Source organism: Poecilia latipinna, unplaced genomic scaffold, assembly GCF_001443285.1.
Source record: "Poecilia latipinna isolate Pla-1442-1.1 unplaced genomic scaffold, P_latipinna-1.0 Scaffold656, whole genome shotgun sequence".
Taxonomy (NCBI): domain Eukaryota; kingdom Metazoa; phylum Chordata; class Actinopteri; order Cyprinodontiformes; family Poeciliidae; genus Poecilia; species Poecilia latipinna.
Window position 1 is genome coordinate 40652 of NW_015113272.1, and position 21068 is coordinate 61719.

Consider the following 21068-nt stretch of genomic DNA (forward strand, 5'->3'; position numbering starts at 1 on the left):
TGAGACGAGTCAACTCATTTACTGTAAATAGTGAACACAATTAAAATATTGAATCAAGCAATAAAAAACTGCTTAGACATAACAGATTCAACAGCAATGACAACCCTGAACACAAATCTCTACTATATCATAAAAGAATAAAAAACAGGTAGGATGCCACAAAAAGAAAAAAAACAAAAAAAGAAACACAAACCAGTAGTTGCAGACCCCATAGCATTCACAGCCTTTTCATCTCATCATACAAATGCAAACTATTAACAGTTCAGACACCAAATGGTAAAAAAAGAAAAAGCTAGTTTAAAAGTTAAGTAGAGGAAAAAAGGGGTTGAAAAACCTACTTATCCTTAAGGTCCCTTTGATAAACACAAAAGTGCAAAAACAATTATGAACCCTTGATTTTATATATATATATATATATATATATATAAAGCTGTTCTAAAAACATGTATTTACCAAACTATTCATTTTTTTATACCATTACTATATATGTATGCAACAACCCCAGGTAAAGCTCAACCTAAAGTTAGAGAATCTGATACAATACACGAGTTTTTCCTCTACAAGTACTGAGTAATCATATCACAGCTTTTGCTTTTGTTTTGGCAAACAACTCATGGTCATCCTCCAAGTACAAAATCAACTTCTAAACATATAGATCTTTGTTTTCAGAAACATAAACATTCATGAACTAAGGAAATGGAGGAAAACGGCTACCTGATAAACATTTTTCTTAAATAAGATTGAAATTAGAAACCAAAGAATACATTTGGAGGAGGGGGGGGGGAATGAATTGTAACATTTATAGATCAACCAAGGAGAGAAAACAGTAAAGGTTTTACAAAATGTTTTTTTTGCTACATTTTTGGCCAAGGTTGCTTACCACTAACCATTTAAATTTAAAAATGAAATGTCAAAATAGTAAAGTATTGTCAAAGAATATAAATGATACAAACAAAAGTACATTCAACATTATTACCTAGTCAGAAATGAAAGTGGCTATTTTGCCTCTACTAACAAGTGGTAAAGTTTCATATTTTTCTTTATATTCTGACACTTTGTCTGGCTTTTGTACAAAATGCAAGTGAAAAATAAATGCTTCATAATTATTCAAGCACTAAATCAGCTCTAGCAGAGACCCTTTTCCAAATGTTAACACTGAACTAATATTTACAGCACCAAAGAAAAAAATGCCAAAAATCCCCCAAAACTTAAACGAAGTAATTTTCCAAATTCAACACCAGCACAACTTAAAATCATAATGTCAACATTATTGTTACCCTCAAGTTTTAATTAGTAACAACTTCACTATGCATCTGCTCAGGACTCGGCCAGTACCATAACATAATCAGATGTTCTACATTTACAAAACACTTAAAAGATCAACAGAAAAATAAGATGGGCCTTCTTTTCCAATATTTACCAACTATATTATTGTGATAAAATACAGCTTGAAAAGCAAAAATACAAAACTAAAAGAAGACCCACCACGTTTCCTCATGTACACTCCATCTATGGAGGCTTCCATAACCTTTGGTTATTATGTTAAAAAGTTGTAATCCATGATATTCAGGATCACTGATGGTGAAATGAAACCAAAGTCAAACTTTAAAGTTTTCTGACATTAAGGTTTTTCAAGATCAGTGCTCTGTTTCGTTTCATTATTCTATTTAATGCCTTTTATAGTCCTTAAGACAATGTTTCCACCAGAGGAAATTCTGAACTTTTGTCTCAAAATTAATGTATTAATGTGCCAGACTGCAAAAAAAAAAAGTTTCCTGCAATAAGATGCACAACTTGCCAGATCAGACGACAAACACAGTAAAGTATGACAAAGGATTTCTGCTGACAATACGTTGCTCATCTACATACAAGTGAAGTACTGCTGTATTAAATATCAAAGTTAAAAATAATTCTACAATTAACCTTTAAGGGGTTTAATATAGCACTCAGCCTTGAATTCTGTTGAAATACACATCTTCCTTTAAGGAATATCGACTTAAAGTCTCTGAATAATTTTAGACCTCATGATTCTTTGACAAAATCTGTCAAAAGAAATATATTCATCTGTATTTACATATTTACACATTTTAAATAAGGTCCGTAAGGTTCCAGCTTCAGTTATTCTGCTGAAGCGGGGGTATGTTCTGTTCTTTGCCGCTGTGTTTGGGACCCCGCTGAGGGGAAAACCGCTTTCCAGCGTTCAGGCCTCTCTGATGCTCCCGGATCTTCATCCCTGAACCTTTCGCTCTGGCGTGACCAGCTGCACCTCTGAATGGACGTGAAGGCTGCCGAGGAGGTTTATCTCCAACTCTCTCGGGACTCTTTTTAGAGTTCAGCTGAGAGTCCTTGACGGTGTTGACCTTGAGCTCCTTCAGAGGGTGGTCGGGTGAAGTGGCAGGAGGGGACGGCGTCTCTGCTAGCGGTGGGTCTCTGGCTGGCCTCTGGCACACCTCTGCATAGCTAAGCTTTCTTGGCTCCTGCTTAGAACATTGAGAAATTAAAAGTATTTATTTAAAAAAAGCTAAAAACAAACTCAAATCAAGCAAATAAAACTCAACTGAAACAGATGTGAGAGAATATGACTGGCACATTTGGAGATCAGGCCTACCAGCTCTTGCTCTGATGTTGAAGATTGTTCAGCAGAAACACTTTTGCTGCTCGTGCTGGAATCGTGTTCTGGAGTGGTTTTAGAGTCACGTTCAGTGGATGGAGGCAGGTTTCTCTGTGCAGCAGCTGGTTCGGTTTTATCTCCTTTTGTTACTGTTGGACAAGCACTAAAGATGCAATAAAAAAGTGGATGAGTTGTTATTTTAAATAGGCTATAAACATGTTAATTATTCTTTTTAAACCACATAATTACCTTGGTGCTGGAGTAGTTGCTGGTTGTGCCTCAACAACAGTGGGTTTAGCAGGCAGGGAGGTAGATTCCTGTTTGCTTGCAGTTCTTTCAGAGTCTTTTGAGTTTTGGCTCAAGCTGTTCTCCTGGTTTCCTGCCTGAAATACATTTTAATTAATAGATTAATAAAACAAAGTACAATAATGCAATGAAATCCAGCGATCCTTCTTCAACGTGTAAATGTTATGAAGAGGGATAGTCACCTTGCTTGTGAGCCTCAGGCCACGAACAACATCAGAGAGGCGCACCTCTGTCACGGTTTCCCCCTGAACAGGAACCACAGATCCTGGCAAAGGAGGAAAACTTGAAGCTGCCAGATCAAAGTTAGGAGGGACTGCCTTGACCTCCATCAAAGGGACAGGTTTCTGTTTCATTTATGGGAAAGTGAAAAAAAAAAAACATTCATGAACAAAGATTTCAGTAAGTTCAATGCATTGAGATAATTTTCAACATAGAAACTTTGGAGTAAAACAGAAGAAGAAATGTTCACCATAGAATGTTCATCTTCTCTTTTCCTCCTCATGCCTCTGTGGCCATTTCTCCTATTTTAAAATTTAGATTAGAAGTGAAAAAAAAAAAACAGAAAAAAACAATACATCAACATAATGTGCAACAACTTGTTTTTTTAAGTAAAACCAATAGTGAAAGTCACTCCTATATATCTTTTTTTCCTTTCTTTTTAAAGTTAAAGGTAAAAAAAAAAAACAAGTCGTGGACAATATATCAAAACAACTGCACTGAACAATGTCACATTTTTGTTGGAAAGGCTGACATTTACACGTTTGTTCGAATATTAAAGAGCTCAGCTAACCTGTCTCGCACAGAGCGGCTTTGATCTCCATTGGATATGGAGGACATTGAAGAAGAGTCTTTAAAGTGGAAGGAAGAGGCTGGCTGTGGTTTAATGCCGGACAGAGTCCTTAGTGCCTGGATGTCCTGTGGACTCACAGGGCCAGAGATGCCATCCACCATGGTTCCTAGAGCCAAGTTAGAAGAAACAGCATCGCCTGGTCGAGGGTGACCTTTTATGTGGTTTCTAGGGTACAGAAAACAATGTTTTGTTTGTAAAAGTAAAAAGAAAAATGCTACAAATATGATTCAAAAAGGTCAAGGAAAAATATTAAGCAAATGTATATTAAAGTATACAGGTATGTTGCAAAGCACTTATGAGCAAAATAATAAAGGGATATAATTTTAAAGGAATCTACACACATGACTGCCTTCTTAGAGAATAATCACATTCAACACGACCATAAGAACCAAACTGTTTGGAGATAAACACTAAATAGCAATGGAAAAGGAAAAATGGTCTAACATATTTTATTTATTTTTTTTACAAAATTGACTTCAAAGCCTATCTTTTTCTAACACAATGTTTGTTAAATTACCTTCCAAGGCTTTATTGTTTGCTCTAGGCATTAAGAAGATTGTACACAGCTATTTAAAGATTGATACAGATCTATTTGTCGTTTAAACCTGCCATCATTCAGCTCAAACATAAAGTGATGAAGCTTGAAGCTTAAAGAACAAACAAGCTGTCAAAATAATTAATGTCTCTATTTGATGACAAAAGTTATTCAAGACCAAACATGAGCGATCTCTATCATAATTTGCAGGTACCTGTTCCTGCCAGCAGGACGGTGGCCGCTGCTGGAGTTTGGTTTGTAGTTCCCTGGATTGCTGTAACCATTCATGAATCCTGCACTGGGGAAGGGAGCCTGCAACAACGACATAAAAAATCAAATAAATAAAAAAACTCCTCTACATAAAGCACATAAAGAAAACAATCACATTAACTGGTTCAGAGATTGTTTGACTTTAAATAAGAATTAGATAATAGTTCTCACCAGTGGTGTTTCAAAGTGTGGCACGATGGAAGGGTTCCAGGTGGGAGACACCACAGGATAAATGGGAAACTCCTGCTGAGGGTTGTACACCTGCTGCATGTACACCGGAGATACATACTGGGCCTGAGGCTGGGCAAGCTGCTGATACACTCCTGAGTCCATGCCGTGGAAGCCATTTTTTCCAAAGAATGTATTTATGGCTTTAATGCGAGCCTACAGAGAAGACAACTGGTTAAGCTTTCCAATACACAAGAACAACATTTGATAATTATTTGTGACAATTAGTGCTGTTGCTTTATTGTTGTTATTCCCCTCAGATCTCATAATCTCACGGTCATGAGGCCATAAAACACTGCACTAACAAGGGGGAGAGAAGGAGGAGAAGGGTAAGGGGACAAAGAGAAGAGGATGAGAGAGGATGGGAGAAAAGCAAAGATTAAGATTTATGTAGAGAAAATGAAAGGTCCTCCTGGATAGACAGTGAATATGGGTCCTTCCAAGCGCGATACTGATCATCACAGGGGCAAACAGAGGCCTTGAAGGAGGATTCATATACCTTGGACTTTTCCATATTATAACCAAAGATTATATGTATTTTTTATGCAAGTGACAGGACATAATTCTTTTTTTCCTCCAAAAAACAAAATCCTTAAAACTGTGGTATCCCTGTTTTATTCAGCTCCATCAATTCAATGCCTTGTAGCTCCACCTGTGGCTGCTGTTACTGCAGGTCCCTTTTAGTGTGCAGGACAAAAATCTATTTTGGTCTAATCTAAACCGAACATGTTCTCCCTCATGTTTGCCTCATCTCCACATGTCTCGTGGAAAGCTGCATACAAGAACTCTTCTAGCTTTCTTATTGCTACCTTTCTATAAAAAGGTTGACATTTTGGAAAGCACAGGTAATAATTATCCTGTCAACAGCTACTACAAGATGAGCTGTGCATCTCAGCAGCTTCAGAGTTGCCACTGACCTGTTGGCTGCTTCTCCCACTAATGCTCTCCTTACCCAACTTGCCACCCAATTGTGCACTACTTTTTCTATTTTTAGATTGAACAGCATTCTGTCAGATTCTGTCACAGTTTGGAATATTGTTTTATAATTTAACCTTGATTTATACATCTCCATAACTGTATCCCAGACTTCTTTTTTGCTGTGTTCCTTGGTTTTCATGATGATCCAAGGCCCTTTCAAAACAGCTGGATTTACGCCCACATTTAAATAGACACAGATGAACTCAATTTACGAAATAGGTTGCTTATTGTGTAGGCATATCTTATGTAATCCCGATAAAATATACTGAAGAGTGTGGTTGTATTGTGACATCTATGAAACGTTTTAAAACAAGCAGCTTTCCAAGGCATTGTAGAGTATGCACACCTCATGAACTTTATAGATTTAATCTGATTCATTGTGGATGGGAGGGAGTAAGCAAGGGAGGAAACAAAATTCTATAAAATGCTCAAGATTCACATTATGATGTTAAAACTATAAATCTGGAAAGTTTTATCAACTTTTCTTTTTCACTCTTGACCAATACTGGCAAAAATGCAGCTCACTTTATCTGGTTTCTATCCAAATACATCCCAAGGTAAACCTGAGGCTAAATCACACAAGCCTTGCCCTGAGGACATTCATGTGACAGCCCATCTAATGCTGAACAGGATTAACCATCCAGAGCTACATATACAATTTTTTTCACGACATCTAAAAAAGCAAGTTGGGTTTTAAACTTGGCAATGTAAATTATTTCATGTCATTTACCATAATGGGTTTCCCCTGGAACATTTTCACTTCCTCTCGTAGGTATTTGTATGCCTGATCAAGAAAAAAAGAGAGAGAAAAAAGAGGGAACATATTTTTACTAAACAGCAAATTCAGTTTTCTTTTCTTATTGGTTCAGTGACTTATGTCTCCTAAACCAATCTTGTAACGTTGCAAGATTTTCAAAATTTAAGTCATTAGTAAGTATTAACATGTTTACTAATAGTTTTCTACAAGCTCCTAGTGTTTTTAATAGTAACCAGTTAGAATGCTGAAAAACAGATGAAGCATTTATTCCAGAAGAAAAACAGAAATAGGACAAATATCAAACCTAAGAAATTAGGTAAATGATTATTAATGGGAACGCGTCGCATACCTGCAGGGCATCCATGTCTGACTGAAACGTTATATACCAGTTGCTATTGTGAGCAAACTCAACACCCAACACCTTTGGACAATTTTCACTCTTGAATAGATCCTCTACTTCCTAAGAAAAGAAAAAAAACAAAAAAATTAATTTATTTTCTATCCCAAACAGAGAACACTACTTAACCCACAGAACAATGGGTAACTTTAAGACACAACAAAGACTAAACAAGCCCAGATTTGCCATTTTCCATATTTATAGCTTGCAAATACTTTTTAAACAAGTTGTAAGCAAGTAAAATCTTATGGCAACATTTTGCAAGTTTAACAGTTTATTTGCACAATCCAGAAAACTGCTTAGTATGCAGTATTATGTAATCTTTACCTCAACTGGTGTAGTCTCTGGCACTTCTCTTAAAATAATGATGCAGCGGCTGTGGTTAGGTCGAACTTTTTCACCAGCTTCATCAACTTGCACTAAAGGAGACGCTGTAAAGAAAAACACATTTTAACATGAACTTTATATTAATAAGAACATGCTAGATTGAACAACATCTAAATAAAAGTTTCACATTAGTGAAACTATGTAAACTGATCTCCCTGTGTTGCTAACACAGATTTTCTTTACCTTTTTTTGCCGCTTTTTTTGTGACAAAGTCTGTTACTTTCTGGGACTTTCCACAGAAGTGGAAATAACAAAATATGTTTATTAAAGCAAAAACAACATTTGCTATTTGACATATCAAATCTGTTAGGAATAAATATACTAAAGTTTGTTCAGCTACAAAACATTAACACATTTTCTACTAATTTTTAAAATTATTTATAGACAACACTGCTGTAGTGGAGAGTTGGGTAACCCAACAACGGATCCTGTTGTCCGTTAACAGACTTTGCCTAACTGAAGCCACAGTAATTATGCCATGTATTGTGACATAACCAATTTGTGTAATTTAAGTCAAGATTCACAGCTTCTTTATAGGATGCACAACTTCTCTTTCTCAGTTTAAAGATTTCATCTTGAATAAACTGATATTAAAGCCAACTGTTAAACACCAATCCCCTGGTTCCTTTAATCTGGTTACAAACCAGTAAGGTTTCTTGCCAAACTACTGTCACATGAGTCCACACCACTTTCATTCAATGACACATGACCAGAGTGGTACTGATAATGAAAGCCAAAGGAAAACTTTTTATCTTTAAGTGGAGAGAAAACGCCTGTCGGCTAAAGGTTAGCATAAAATACTGGCCATCTCTAACAGCGATCAAAGTTTACCATACTCATTAATAGCCGATGTCATCAATATGCAGGACAAGAAAAAAAAAAGATAAAGCAACAGCCTGGAAATCACATCAAGCTGAACATAATGTTTTCTGCAACTTAAGTCTATATCTTCGCTAGAACTACAAAATATGTCAAATCACAGTGACATTGCAATATCCAGTTTTAGGTAGGTTGGTATATTCCAGAGGTCAATTATGCAATCTCAAACTTCCAAACAACCCGTCTTGTTTTATGAATATACACAAAATATGCCTACACGTTCCTGTGCCATGCACAGGCTCAAATGCCATTTAAATACTATGCAGAGTACAGATACTTAGTGAAGTAATAAAAGTAAAAGTTTGTTGACATCATTCTACTTCCTTCCTCAATTTCTGCATGAATTTGGCTGTTAGATGGTTGAAGATTTTCAGCTTGTGCTACTCTTAGTGAGATTTTCCAATTGGTTAACACCAATAAACCTTTACATTTTTAAATTAACAATATCTTAACTAGCAAGAGTTTATATTTATTACATGGAGAAGAGTAGCACTGGTACCTCTCAATACTTCTAGGATTAGATCCATGTCAGTGGTGAGCGCTTTGATGTCCTCCATGCAGGCAACAGTCCAGATAGGAATAAACTGATCACTGTCCATCTGGGATATCAGGTACAGATCCTTAGAGAGGTTCTCCCTGAAAGAATAGAACATTTACATTGTGTTTGTATCATACAGACTAATGTTTCTATCAGAAGTGGATTATAACTGTTATTTGAAAATAATATATATATATATATATATATATATATACACACATATACATATATACTTTTAAGAGTAGTTTTGCTCAACCTTACTGAATACTTAAGCAATACTGTCATGAAGTATTGCTACTCTTGAGTACAATTCTTGGGTGCTCTACCATATTATTAACAACAAAACAATGCTAAAATGTAGAAATGGTAAATGTTTCACCAAGGAATGGTTGAATTGAACAATAGTAAGATATACAACAATTACTTCTTTTATGACTAAATCCTTTGATGAATATACTTTACAACACACTAAATAGGGTTAGTTTCCCTGTTGTTTAAACTATTTACACATGCATGCAAAAGCCTATAGTGATGCAACAAGCAGGATTTACCTAGAAAAGCAGAACTCCAGTCTTTTCTTTAATGACTCTCGTAAGCTCTCTTCAGTCACTACTTCTTCCTTAGACAGTTCAGTGTCTATGGCAGAGTCGCCCTGTGCATCAAAGACCAAATATCCCAGGTCTGTATGCTCCACATCCTCAGTTGTGGAGTACTCATCAGGGCTACTCAGGAAGTCAACAGCGTATCCTTTACTCTCCAAAGAAAGAACGTCTGAGAAACCTACGACAGGAAGGAAAACGGCAGAAAGATTGGGAAATGACTGCTATGTTTTCAGACCAAAATAATCCACCAAAGGAGTCACAATTTGAATTCACCGCAGACACCTAAGGCCAAGAGTTAACATTTCTTAATAAGCTGTTTACTCATAATTATCAGCAAATATTGTGTCTTCACCTGATAAAGCCACTTCTCAGTCTCATACTCTCTAAAGAGACAAATAAGTGGCTCACACTGCCTTATCAGAGAAAATTATACCAAACAAGACCCATACCATCAGTCATCTCAGGGGGGGAAGAGTTGGTGTGGAGCCAAGAAGAATCCTCCGATACTTCTGGGATGTCATTTTGTTGGGCTGGGATCTCTTGCCACACTTTGGCATTGGGGTTAAGACTTGTTCCCTTGGTGGTAACCTGCATAATAGATATCAAAGTAGCATGGAAAAAAATTATTTAGTCGGAGTTTTCAAATGTTTTTTGTGCAGATTATACATTTTTGCCATTCTACTCTTCATAGACCAATACTGGTAAAATAAACTGATACTAGCTGTTTAGTTACATTATTTGCTCCAACAGAGTTTATAGTTGGCTGGTAAACTGCCAGTTTTTCCCGACTGGACACACAATAGCTGAAAAAGGTTTTACTTAAAGTAAGGGAGAATATAGTAGCTTCAATCAGACAGCTGATTGGCAGTATGCAGCAACAGATGGGGAAAGGGTACAACTGAACTACTATACAAACCAAGAAAAATTACTCCACCTTCTTTGGCTTTGGCTTAACAGAGAGAGCCTTTTCTCTCTGTTACACCTCCTTGAACTTGTCATTTAAAATACGCTGTTGGGAGCTGAGCAACCTTGGATTATAAAATTCTGCTGTTTCATCACACATTCGCTAAATATACCACATCCAATCCAGTGAATGAAGTAACTGGACCCGCAAATCCAGCTTTACACACAGACGCACAACCCTGAGCTTTTATTGGTCAGCTTCACTCTTCCCCGCCCCTCTGTGGTCACATGGATCAATACTCTGAGTTGATCCGCCTCTGAATTTCAAGCTTGCCTTTCACAACGCTGTGCAACCTGTCACCCAATCCCCCCCAAAAAGCCAAACACAAACATGAAGATGGATTGGTTACGAACATATTTTGAAAGCTTACATGTGAAATAAAATTGTATGCTAGCCCGGGTTTCAAATCTGAAGGTTTACTTCTTTTTTTTTTTTAAACATAAGAGGTCTGAGTTTCGGGAGGAGCACGTGGCGCCGTCGTGCTCCTGTTACTTTTAAAACATAACCATACGCTGAACGCCAATTTCTCTGCTCATTCTAGACACACATGTTGTTGCTAATCGATAACTAACGTGTACAACCACAAAAACGGCTTTTCAGATTACGTCCCCGTCGACCTTCGGCATACACGCAGCTACAACTGGGAGCAGCAGCTAACGTTTAACCCAAAATCACGTGCTGAAGTTACTACACGTGCAAAGGCGAGAAATTGCTCAATAAAACTTTCTTTCACACTAAAATATGGAAACTAGTTGGGTAAACACTAGAACGTTTTTTTAAAACCACTGTATTTGGTTTGTAGTAGTTCCTTGGTGTTACCATATGTTAACTTTGTGACATCAGCGTCACCGGCGTTAAGCTAACTAGCTTATGTTTACTACTAGCAGACCAGCTGGAACCGGCCTGACTTTACTTTGCTATTCTAAGCTAATTTGTTTGACAGGTTGATATAAACGTCGTCGAAAGGTAAAAAGTCGTTTTCTTGATTTGGACTCCCATTTTTTAAGAACGCCAATTATAAAAACAGTACAGCTGTGTGAACGACCTTCAGATAGCACGAACTGTGTAGACCAGAGAACAGGAAAAACTGAAACAGGTTGGCAATCATTAGCCGAGGTGAAAGCCTCCAGGCCGCGTACTTACCATGTTATCGTAATCTTCGTCTTCTACCCTGGTCAGCGCCGGTAGACTTCACTTATCTGACCCCGTTCCTATCCTGTAAATGATTTAAACTGCGAAATATCTGCTGCTTTTAAGTAGTAGAGTCCTCTTCTTTGTCGGTTGTAACTGCCGTCTCCAGCACACTCCTCGGGCGCGTGCTCCTGTTTCAACAGTTTGCCTCCCGCACCGTAACTTTAACCAGTGACTAGCTCGACAGCGCTCTTTCGATAAATTTGCGATAAAATACCCACTTGTACCAGTAGATAAGGTAATTCTGGCTCAATTGCTCATTTCTGACTGTCAGCGACGCCGCGGTTACTGCAGCATGTGACAGCTGCTTCTTCAGACTGCCTGTCTGCCTCGGTCCGACCCAACAGGCTGCACCCCGCCCGCTCCGACCTCCAGTACAACAACGCAACTGCTGTGACCTCCCCGGCGAGGCCACTGCAGAAGAGGGTTGATGTAACCATGAGAAACACGTAACAACTAACTTCATCTTGTGAAAGTTTGCATTTTTAGCCGGTGATAAAGCAGCTGGCACATTTAAAAGTCGACCCCCGGTTTCTATTTAGTAAACTTAATGAATCGACAAAAATCTAAGTTTCACAGAAACTGTTTTTATCAAATGGGGAAAAATAGATAAAACAGATTTACAAGGCTACTGACCACTGTATCCATTTACTGTACAATATTTACACTGAATACTTGGCGAGTTTTTTTTTTAGCTTGGATGCTTTAATAAAGACCTTCATCTCACCTGCATTGTTTCCTCTTGTTTCTCACATTATTCTTAGGAACAATTTATAAAGTCTCTTGTTTTAAATTCCCCTAATTAACGTTTGTGCACCTTTGTGAAACATATTTTTTCCATCCACCAAACTTTTTTAAGTGACCTTTTTTGACTAAGCCTTCTCATAAAGCATATCAATGACTGCAACAAGTACCATTTCTATGTTTGCTAATTTTTACACATTTCAAGTAGAAAAAATAACTAAGCTTAGACAAAGTTTGAACATTTTGGGCAACATCAAACCTAAAAATTTAAACCATGTTTAAAACATGGTGATATGTAAACTGATGAGTTGGTATTTTTGTTTGTATATTTAAAATTATGTACTTCTGTTACTGAACCAGTTTTTGAAAAAAAAATATATATATATGCAGAGAAATGTGTTATTGTATTAATGAGCAAAGAACTCATCTCCAGAGTCCTGTTTTTACTTTGCAGGTCAATGGAAAACCTCAAAGGTAGTCAATATTTCATTTTTCTATTCAGTCATCCAACATATTAAGACATAAGGAAGTGAATGAGGGTATAAACTTATTGGAATGCAGTAAAGCTGTTTTTATTTGCCCCATAACAAATCGTTTTGGAGGATTAATGATGGTATTTTACTGAATAAAGCTGTTTTCTAGACCAAACTGGATGGCTAATATTTGATATAACATTATGCTTGCAACTTCAAAAATTGCACAGAAACCAAATGCATTTAACTGAGTGCCACATGCTATGTACTTTATGTACAATTTAGTTTTCCAGTTAAAAATCACAAACTTTCTAAACTTAGTTTGCTTCATTTTATGCTCTTGCTAAGGTGCATGTTTGTTCTTAATGATTTATGGGAGCCCAAATTAAAATTGAAGAACTACAACCTCCTGTTCCTCCACATAATTACGAGACAAAGAAAGAACATTGTTATAAAGTCGTGAGACCTGGGATGAAGAACTTCATTTATTGCCTCCCAGGAAAAGGTCACTCTGCGCTGAAGACTCATCAGCCTTACAATTCTCATGGAAATTCAGCAGGTCCTAGTGATGTGATGCCATCATTAAAAAAACGTCATCAAAGGAGGTAATGCACCACACACTTTGTAGATGGAGAATGCAACAAAAAAGCAGCAGCTTACATGTAGTCCTGTTTCCTGTGTAACTGAAAAAACACCAAAAGTAGTAATGTACATGACAGCTGCTTTTTGTTTGATGTCATTGCACTGTTTCAGTATGTTGATGACATCCTCATCTGTAGCAAATTCCCTGCTTGGTGCACAAAATACAAGTTTCTTTATTGAAACATTTAGATGCTTTTGGCCACAAAGTTGGTCAAAATTGTAAGTTGTGCAGGAAAACGTTACATTTTTAGGACATGTTATCACTGCAGAGGGATGTTTCTTGTTCTCACAACATGTTTCTGCTGTTCAAAATATCCCCAAGCCCACCACTAAGAAATAATTTATGTCCAACATGATATATTGCAGAAATTTAATTCCCAATTGCTCTGCCTTTAAAGCCCCTTTAGAAGCCCTCAATCACGTTATGTTAGGGGAATTTTAAAGCCAAGTTAAAGTTGGCCTTAAAGGTTAATCTACTTTTCCTTAAATTAAACATCTTTGCCATCAACAAAACTATACAGAATCCCAGCTAGAATTATTACACTGCAGTTTTGTCCTTCAAGTCTAACGATGAGTCACCAAAACTAGATAAACTAGTACACCTTTTCACAAAATGCAGGGTTTTGCAACATATGCCAAGTGGAATGGAGAAATTATCAAGAAAAGTCTCATGCCTTACCTACTAGGATGAAAATATTTATGATCGACAGATCTAGCGACAAATAATGAGACAAGATTTTTTTTTTAACCCAGACTTAACTAGCTTTAATGACTAAAGTTAACACCAAATTTTATTTAAATTTTTGCAAGTACACAGGGAGTCTCCCATGTACCCGCCAACCTACACTTCAAACATAATTTGTGCATTTTGCATCATCTTGTGAAGGCAAACTTAGAAAAGGTCTCTAATCCTGAATAGCTCAAACAGTTGTTCCCATCAGGCCTTTGCATTTCCAACCATCTGTGATGCCTGTTGGCTCTGTTGTAATTGCTGGATCTTCAGATTCATTACTTCAATGACCGCTGAAAAACAGAAAAAGTTATTTTTACCAATCTGCCATTATGCGGGATAAGTATTTGCCTCTATGTTAAATCAGATAACTAACTGATTAACTACTTTTTTGGTTCACTAGCTATGAAAATGCTCAGAGCTCTTGATTTATCCTCATATTACCTTGTTTCATAGCGTGTTTCTCTTGAAGAGCAGGCTGAATTTTCTCTATCTGCTTTGTGAGGAAGTCTATTTTACGCTTGAAGAATGCCTTTGACTCCTCCACATTCTAGAAAGACAAAATATGATCAAGTACCATTTATTCTGACATAGTTGACAGTGGTATACATTCAAAAGCAAATATGTTACCTTTTCAACATAATATCCAGTTCCCACATCCACCAAGACATGTTCCACATCATTTAACGTTCCAGGAACGTACATCTGGGTAGAAACAGCTAAGGCACTCCAACGGTACACAACATCTTTCAATACACATTGACCAGCCATAATATGACCATTATTGGGTGAGGTCAACACACAAATCATGTCCACCTTGGCACATGTTAGTGGGTAGGATGTTGTAAATGGAAACCGAGCAATTTGTCCTCAAAGTTAGTAAGTTCACATAAATAAAGTAGGCAACTAAATAAAGTTAACAAATCTAATAAGGAACAAATGTTAAATTGTAAATGTAAAGTCTTTGATAGCGACAGTACTCCAGGATGCAGTGCAATAGAAGGATAATACACCTTGATATAAGCAAAACATTTTACAGAAATAATTTAAAGACCTTAGCAAGAGGTTGAGGTGTAGCTTTGCTCCCAGACCTCAATCCAATCTAGCATCAGTGGGCTGTGTTTGACAAACAAGACTGATTCATTTTTGTCCCCACCTCGCATCTTGCAGGCCTTAACATAATCTGATGCTAATATCCTAGTGCAAGATACTGCAGCACACCATAAAGAAATATGTTTGCTGTCACTTTTCATAGACATCTATAGATGCAATATTTAGCTTAGACATCAATGGGTGTAAAAGCCGTTTCCTTGAGTGATGCTGTTTTAATTAAGATTGAAAAAAATAAATCCACGATGTTAACCGAGGCTTGAGTTTAGTATGAAACTATATAGACCTATAGATAAACGGCTAATAAGCTGCCAGTGGCAGCATGTCTTTGATTCCTATTAGTCTTATTGCAATATTCTGATCGATTGATGGTGTAGAATGATGAAAAGGATACAGAACTGGTGAGAGGCACAAGCAACTCTTTTCCTGTTCAAGAAAACAAAGAAAGCATAGTTACCAGATAATTTCATCAATTATGAATCAAAAATAGCTGAAGAACGAAAACTGTAATCCTGGGAATTAGATTGGTAATGTTAACATATTTATTCAGACATGTTTTAAAATAACTGAATAAGAATAAAGCATAATCTATAAATACCATTTAGTTTAATTTTCCTACATTCTATTTAAGCAGAAATGTAGTTTACGTACCTTTATTGTTTGAGTTTAGGACAGTTAAGCTGTCTTTTGCTTCAACAAACTTGTTCTGGGCAATTTTCAGCTGACTTATGGAAGACGTCAAGAACTCAACCTCCTGAAATAAAACATCAGCAATTAAAAATGAGCACAATAAAGGGAAGCATTGATATTAACACGCTGCAGCTGTATAAGAATCGACAGCAGTAGCGTTGGAGCCATTTTCCTTTTAATTGGGGGAAATACTGTTATATAGTCACACATGACAGATAAACTAGTATTTAAAATACTGAAAAAAGAAACAATACCTGGTCCAGTTGGCCTTTTAATCCTTCCAACTGAGGAAGGGAGAGGTCTGTGAGATTCACCGCCATATTGGAAGCGTGATGAGCAACGAGCCTCACTGGGTGCGCACCATTTGTCAGCCGGAGAACAGAGAGTTGCGCCGGGTTGGCGGAGTTTATTCACAATTTTAAATGGGGAATCAGATACCCAACATGCTTCGTCCAGATAAACAGTGGGAATCAGAGATTTATTTTTGGTGTAGCAAAAGGAAACATTAATTTAATGACGAATATGCACACTAAATATGCAGACCATCGCAAATCACATACTGTGCCGCAGTATTAAGCAACAAATAATGTCTAACTCTGTCATCCTTATTACGAACGTCCTTAATAACGTAATAAGCACAGATCCCTTGGTTTTCCCTCGTTAGCTAAATACATTGCCCTCGTTTTGAAGATGCAAACTCCCCCGCCACTTCGTCATCGCTTCTACCCAAGCCATGCACCGGCTGACTGTTAAGAAATATCCCATTAATTGTGCTTCCGACTGAGAGATGGAGCGAGATTGATCTAAAACACTGCCCCCCTGTGGTCAAAATGGCATCTATCAACGCTTTAGGCCAAATAAATTTAAAATCTCCAATCTGGAAAGAATTAATCTGTTACACCGTTACTCTCATTTATGTTTTCCAAGAGGGGATTTAATAATTGTGTGCAGGAGTTGATTGAAGCTCATCCATTCTGAAAAGCATTTTCTTTACTATTCAATAAAAAAATACTAATACAAAATAAATTATCTTAAATAATAATTTAAAAAAAACTGCATCACAAGGCATTTTAGTAAAAAACAAACAAACATAGTCTAAGTGATGTTTAAAAGATTGCATTTAATATCCATATAAGACAGAAACTTTACCAACAATCCTGCCTTTGTTTTAATGTTACATAAATGAAAGAAATTAGTTTGTTTTTAGTAACATTTAACAATAAAATGGTTATTTCCCTATAGCAATGTATCACAGCATGTTTTTCTAACATTACAATCAATATATTCCTGGGTTTTAACATACAGGTGAAACATTTTGAAGAAAACCCAACATACCGCACATCCGAGCCATTTCACCCAAAAAACAGGGCACAAAAATAAACCTTTAAAATATTACATTTTTAAACCACGAACAACTCGAATGAAAACAATTAACTTAAGAAAACTAATAACAATTAAACTTCAGAGCAGAGCTACGCCTCATGTGAGTGTTGACACAGCAACACCTGGACACTCGTACGGCAGGTGAATTCATGACCTGTGGTCGGCAGCTCCTGTTGTGGGAATAGATGCCTTCCCTCCTGCAATAAAGAAAAACTATTTTTTTAAAGATAATTATATTTGACGGCTGCTAATCAGTATTCAAGTACATTTTCGGGTATGCATGTATAAAAATGTATTATCGGGACATGAGGTTTTTACCTGCAAAAACCCACAGACTGAGGGGACGACTGGACAAAAAGTGCAAACGTATAAATGAATGGCTGGATGTATAAACGGATGGTTAATGGAAAAAGATGATAAATGGAAAATGGACAAACCAAGGGACACATGGAGGAAAAAATGGACTAGTTGATGGAAAACCACTGTAGTAAGTGAAATAATAAAAACAGGAGATTCTCTTTTAAGAGAAATCTCAGCTTACCTTTGATGATTAAACATTTCTCCTCAACAACTGACTCAACCTTTTCCACCTGCTTTGAGACGAGGTCTATCTGCCGCTTTAAGAAGGCCTTGGCTTCCTTCATGCTCTACACAGGCAAAAAACATAACGAGCTTTTCGTACTGAGAATACATCTTCACCTGGACTTAAACTTTATTTACAATGTTTTATTTTCACTGAATCGATTCAGTTCATCTGTGGATTTTTCACATTTTGCAGATCGTTCAGTTTTTGAACTTTGTCAATTTATTAATCTCACTTTCTTATTAAACACACAACAGATCCCGACATTCAAACAAAGATGATAAAAACAAAAGAAAGAAAAAAAACCCCTACTAAACTACAGCACTGGCTTACAAGATGTGATAAAAACACAATATCTCATTTCTCATCAGACACAACTTGAACTTATTAGTTCTACACATAAGTTTTCAAAAGCAAGCACGCGTTACCTTTTCCACATGAAATCCGGCCCCGATGTTCACCAGGACGTGGTCCGCGTTTAAAGCTCCGGGAACATACATCTACATCAACAGTTCAGGTCACGGATCTGAAATCGCTGCTTTTGATTTATATGCCACCACAAAGAAATCACCCGGGATCATATTTAGTTGAGTGGTAAGTTCGTCTTGCAAAGTCCGCTGGTGTTTAAACTAATGTGTACACTCACTGATGATGAGGCGGTGGGCTTTGTAAGCAAATCCAATCATGCTGGTGTACTACAGCGACATCTCTAAAGATCATACTGTGAAAAAGTTGACTCTTTCTGCTTCATTCTTTTTTTTTTTCTAAATTGACCTTATTTTCTAAGATGCTGAACTTTTGGGTTTTCACAATATGTAAACCATAATTAGTAAAATATGCTCTTTATAGTATTAAAATCCAAAGGTAGAGGCCATTGATTTCACCATGAGATGTCAATAAACCAACACTAAAAGTAACAACGGCTGCTGGATGGACAGATTCAAACATTTATTGTGATGAAAACACCAGACTCAAAGGATACATAGCTAGTGAGGGGCACAAGGAATTCTCCTGTTTGTGATGGGATAGAAATGAAAGGATGACTACACACACACACACACTTTGATACTTCATCTCTGATAAACACTAGACATAAAATAATAATCCAACCATTCAAACCTCATAGTATTGAATAAATAAGGATCAAGCTGGACTATGACAACAACAAAAAAAAACTTTTTTCGATCTTCCACACACCATTTCTGTTTCTGTTCATGATCTCTACGCTCTCCAGTGAGTGAGCGTACCGGGTCTGGGAGTCTTTCAGCTGTCTGACTAAACACACCAGGAACTCGGCTTCCTGAAAGAAACATCAACAGGAATAAGAGGAGCAGGCGTCAGTGCAAAACAAACAGCAAACGAGAATGATTCCAAAACATTTAACATAAAAAGCACTTTGATGGTGGATTCATCTATTTACCCAAAATGAGCTCATTCTCATTGCCAGATGGAAAACAGTGAAATTTAATACTTGTTTTGGTACTAATTAGCTACCAAATATAAGCCAATAATATGTATTACCCCCATTTTGCGTGTTCAAACAGTAGAGGAACAGGTTCACAAATAAAGGGAGAGCAGTACGAGATCTGACACTGGATTATTATAGTATAAATAATCAGAAGTGCTAACAGTAAAATGTCTGAACTCACATAGTGCTTTTCCAGTCATACTGCTTCACATTAGAGCCATATTCACAAACATATTTATAAGTGCCTTGCCCAGGAGCAGATTGACATGCAACAGGAGGAAGGTGGACTTGAACCTGCAACCTTCCAATTACAAGATCAAAAAGGTCTCCCAAAATATATGTACGGGAAAGGTTTCCAACATTGTACACACACCACATCTATATTTGATATGAAACTTCAGGCTAAAAAAAAAAAAAAAAAACTTTTTTTATTCTCAACTAGAAAAATATGCAAAAAGCCAAATTCGAGCAATTTCCCAGTATAAATGGTGTACATATATCAGCTTCTCCTCAACATCAAGCAAATCTATTACTAGTTTTAGTATAAACACTTTCTAAATGGTTAATAATTTACCAAGAGGATTGACAGATTAATAGAAAAACATTAGTTGTGACATGTTGCTATGGAGCAGAAATGCTAAGTGAAGGGGCTGGGATGCAAATAAAGTGGATTTTCATCAATAAGGCCCATCATTCTTGCGCAGTATTTTCAATTATTTGATATGTAAGGACAAAAAAGCTGATATAAGGACTTTAAAATAAAAGCAGTTCGTTTATAAAAGCCATTAAGACTCAACACAGCTGTATGTTTTGGTAAACGAGTGTGGACATTTGGTATTTTTTTAAATTTCAATTCAAAAATCCTTTCCAAAGGGAGATTAGATATTGTCGCTCATATCATTCAAGTATCTTCAAAAAGCGTGAATAGTGACGGCGTTGACGGGCTCTGCTAACCCACTTCATTTGCTTTTGCCGCTACTTTTTAACATAGGTAGAAGACGCTACAAATACGATGCAAATTTTAAGTTCAGAAAATACCAAAGCTAAAAATGTGAAGAACCAAAAGAAATCTCGAACATTCAAAAATGACTTTGAACGTTGGTTCAAAGTCATTTTGTTCCACTGGCCTTTAGCATTCCCCCGATAGTTGGGCGGTTACAGACACATGAAGCTAATGGTAGCGTTAAACGATTCGTCCCGTTTCATTCCAGGTCAGTGTCCTCATATAGTAAAAACAAATAGATTAAAACCTGTTGTAGTTCATTAAAGCACTCCAGGCCAGGCTGAGAGAAGCTTGGGAGATTTACCGCCATGATGCAAAAGAGCCGAGAGAAGAACTTTCATGTTTCGAACTAAAATGATTTTAAACACTGCCCCCATGTGGACGAACCAGGATCTACACTAGAACTGTCATACAAGCTCCAAAGGGGATTAAACGGGAAGATAAAACTCATGACAAGCACAACAACCCAACAATACTTTATTTCCAGTACTTATTATCGAATCTTTTACATGCCAACAAATTTAATAGCTGAGCTGTTTTAACTCCTATTCATTCTTAGCAAAAATAAAACATCAAACAAAGTGATGATTTAAAAAATACTTTAAGACTTGCATCTCCATTCAAAAGGATGAATACTATAGGTCTACAGAAAACCTCTGTGTATATATATATATATATATATATAAAAAAAACACATCCAAAACAGACTGGATGTGTTGTCTCATTTATTCAAAAATATGCAGCAATTT

General features: G+C 36.8%; 3 protein-coding genes across 6 annotated transcripts; all 3 read right to left on the reverse strand.

Annotated features, from left to right (window-relative positions):
- Positions 1-948: 948 nt before the first annotated feature.
- On the reverse strand, positions 949-11946 carry larp4ab (La ribonucleoprotein 4Ab). Of its 3 annotated transcripts, none has more exons than XM_015043896.1 (15): positions 11446-11946; positions 9788-9926; positions 9288-9516; positions 8698-8834; positions 7260-7363; positions 6885-6995; positions 6509-6562; positions 4744-4956; positions 4517-4614; positions 3708-3932; positions 3387-3438; positions 3100-3261; positions 2861-2994; positions 2609-2774; positions 949-2480 (listed from the first exon to the last, which is right to left on the reverse strand). In XM_015043896.1, exons 1-15 carry the CDS (start codon positions 11446-11448, stop codon positions 2115-2117), a joined length of 2193 nt encoding a protein of 730 aa, XP_014899382.1. In that variant the 5' UTR covers positions 11449-11946; the 3' UTR covers positions 949-2114. The 3 variants fall into 3 exon arrangements, with proteins under 3 accessions (XP_014899382.1, XP_014899383.1, XP_014899381.1); XM_015043897.1 differs by having other exon boundaries at positions 949-2477; positions 11446-11945; XM_015043895.1 differs by lacking the exon at positions 11446-11946 and having other exon boundaries at positions 9788-9932.
- LOC106954424 (prefoldin subunit 5) lies at positions 7381-20679 on the reverse strand. 2 transcript variants are annotated; one of them, XR_001426363.1, is made up of 7 exons: positions 20567-20679; positions 19046-19148; positions 18831-18859; positions 18277-18348; positions 17807-17912; positions 17157-17462; positions 7381-7392 (listed from the first exon to the last, which is right to left on the reverse strand). XR_001426363.1 is itself a non-coding variant. In XM_015043899.1 (6 exons), the coding sequence occupies exons 1-6, from the start codon at positions 20627-20629 to the stop codon at positions 17413-17415; spliced, it is 423 nt and encodes a 140-aa protein (XP_014899385.1). In that variant the 5' UTR covers positions 20630-20679; the 3' UTR covers positions 16983-17412. The 2 variants fall into 2 exon arrangements, 1 of the variants encoding a protein (XP_014899385.1); XM_015043899.1 differs by lacking the exon at positions 7381-7392 and having other exon boundaries at positions 16983-17462.
- Positions 14089-16443, reverse strand: LOC106954423 (prefoldin subunit 5-like). Its single transcript, XM_015043898.1, is given in 7 exon segments — positions 14089-14375; positions 14527-14632; positions 14713-14787; positions 15587-15618; positions 15844-15946; positions 16137-16362; positions 16364-16443. Coding segments are annotated over 7 exon segments (693 nt in total). The 5' UTR covers positions 16429-16443; the 3' UTR covers positions 14089-14289.
- Positions 20680-21068: the final 389 nt, after the last annotated feature.

What these genes read in the sequence shown, in the direction of transcription:
- larp4ab (XM_015043895.1), bottom strand. Translation starts at nt 9,932, where the DNA reads ATGCAGGTTACCACCAAGGGAACAAGTCTTAACCCCAATGCCAAAGTG. An exon ending in TCCAGGGGAAACCCATTATG is followed by an intron (nt 4,957 to 6,508) that starts GTAAATGACATG and finishes TCTTCTCTGTAG; the next exon opens with GCTCGCATTAAAGCCATAAA. An exon ending in AGCCGCTCTGTGCGAGACAG is followed by an intron (nt 3,439 to 3,707) that starts GTTAGCTGAGCT and finishes ATTTTAAAATAG; the next exon opens with GAGAAATGGCCACAGAGGCA.
- LOC106954424 (XM_015043899.1), bottom strand. Translation starts at nt 20,629, where the DNA reads ATGGCGGTAAATCTCCCAAGCTTCTCTCAGCCTGGCCTGGAGTGCTTT. An exon ending in CATGAACAGAAACAGAAATG is followed by an intron (nt 18,860 to 19,045) that starts GTGTGTGGAAGA and finishes CATCACAAACAG; the next exon opens with GAGAATTCCTTGTGCCCCTC. An exon ending in TTGTGCCCCTCACTAGCTAT is followed by an intron (nt 18,349 to 18,830) that starts GTATCCTTTGAG and finishes CTGTTGATGTAG; the next exon opens with ATGTATGTTCCCGGAGCTTT.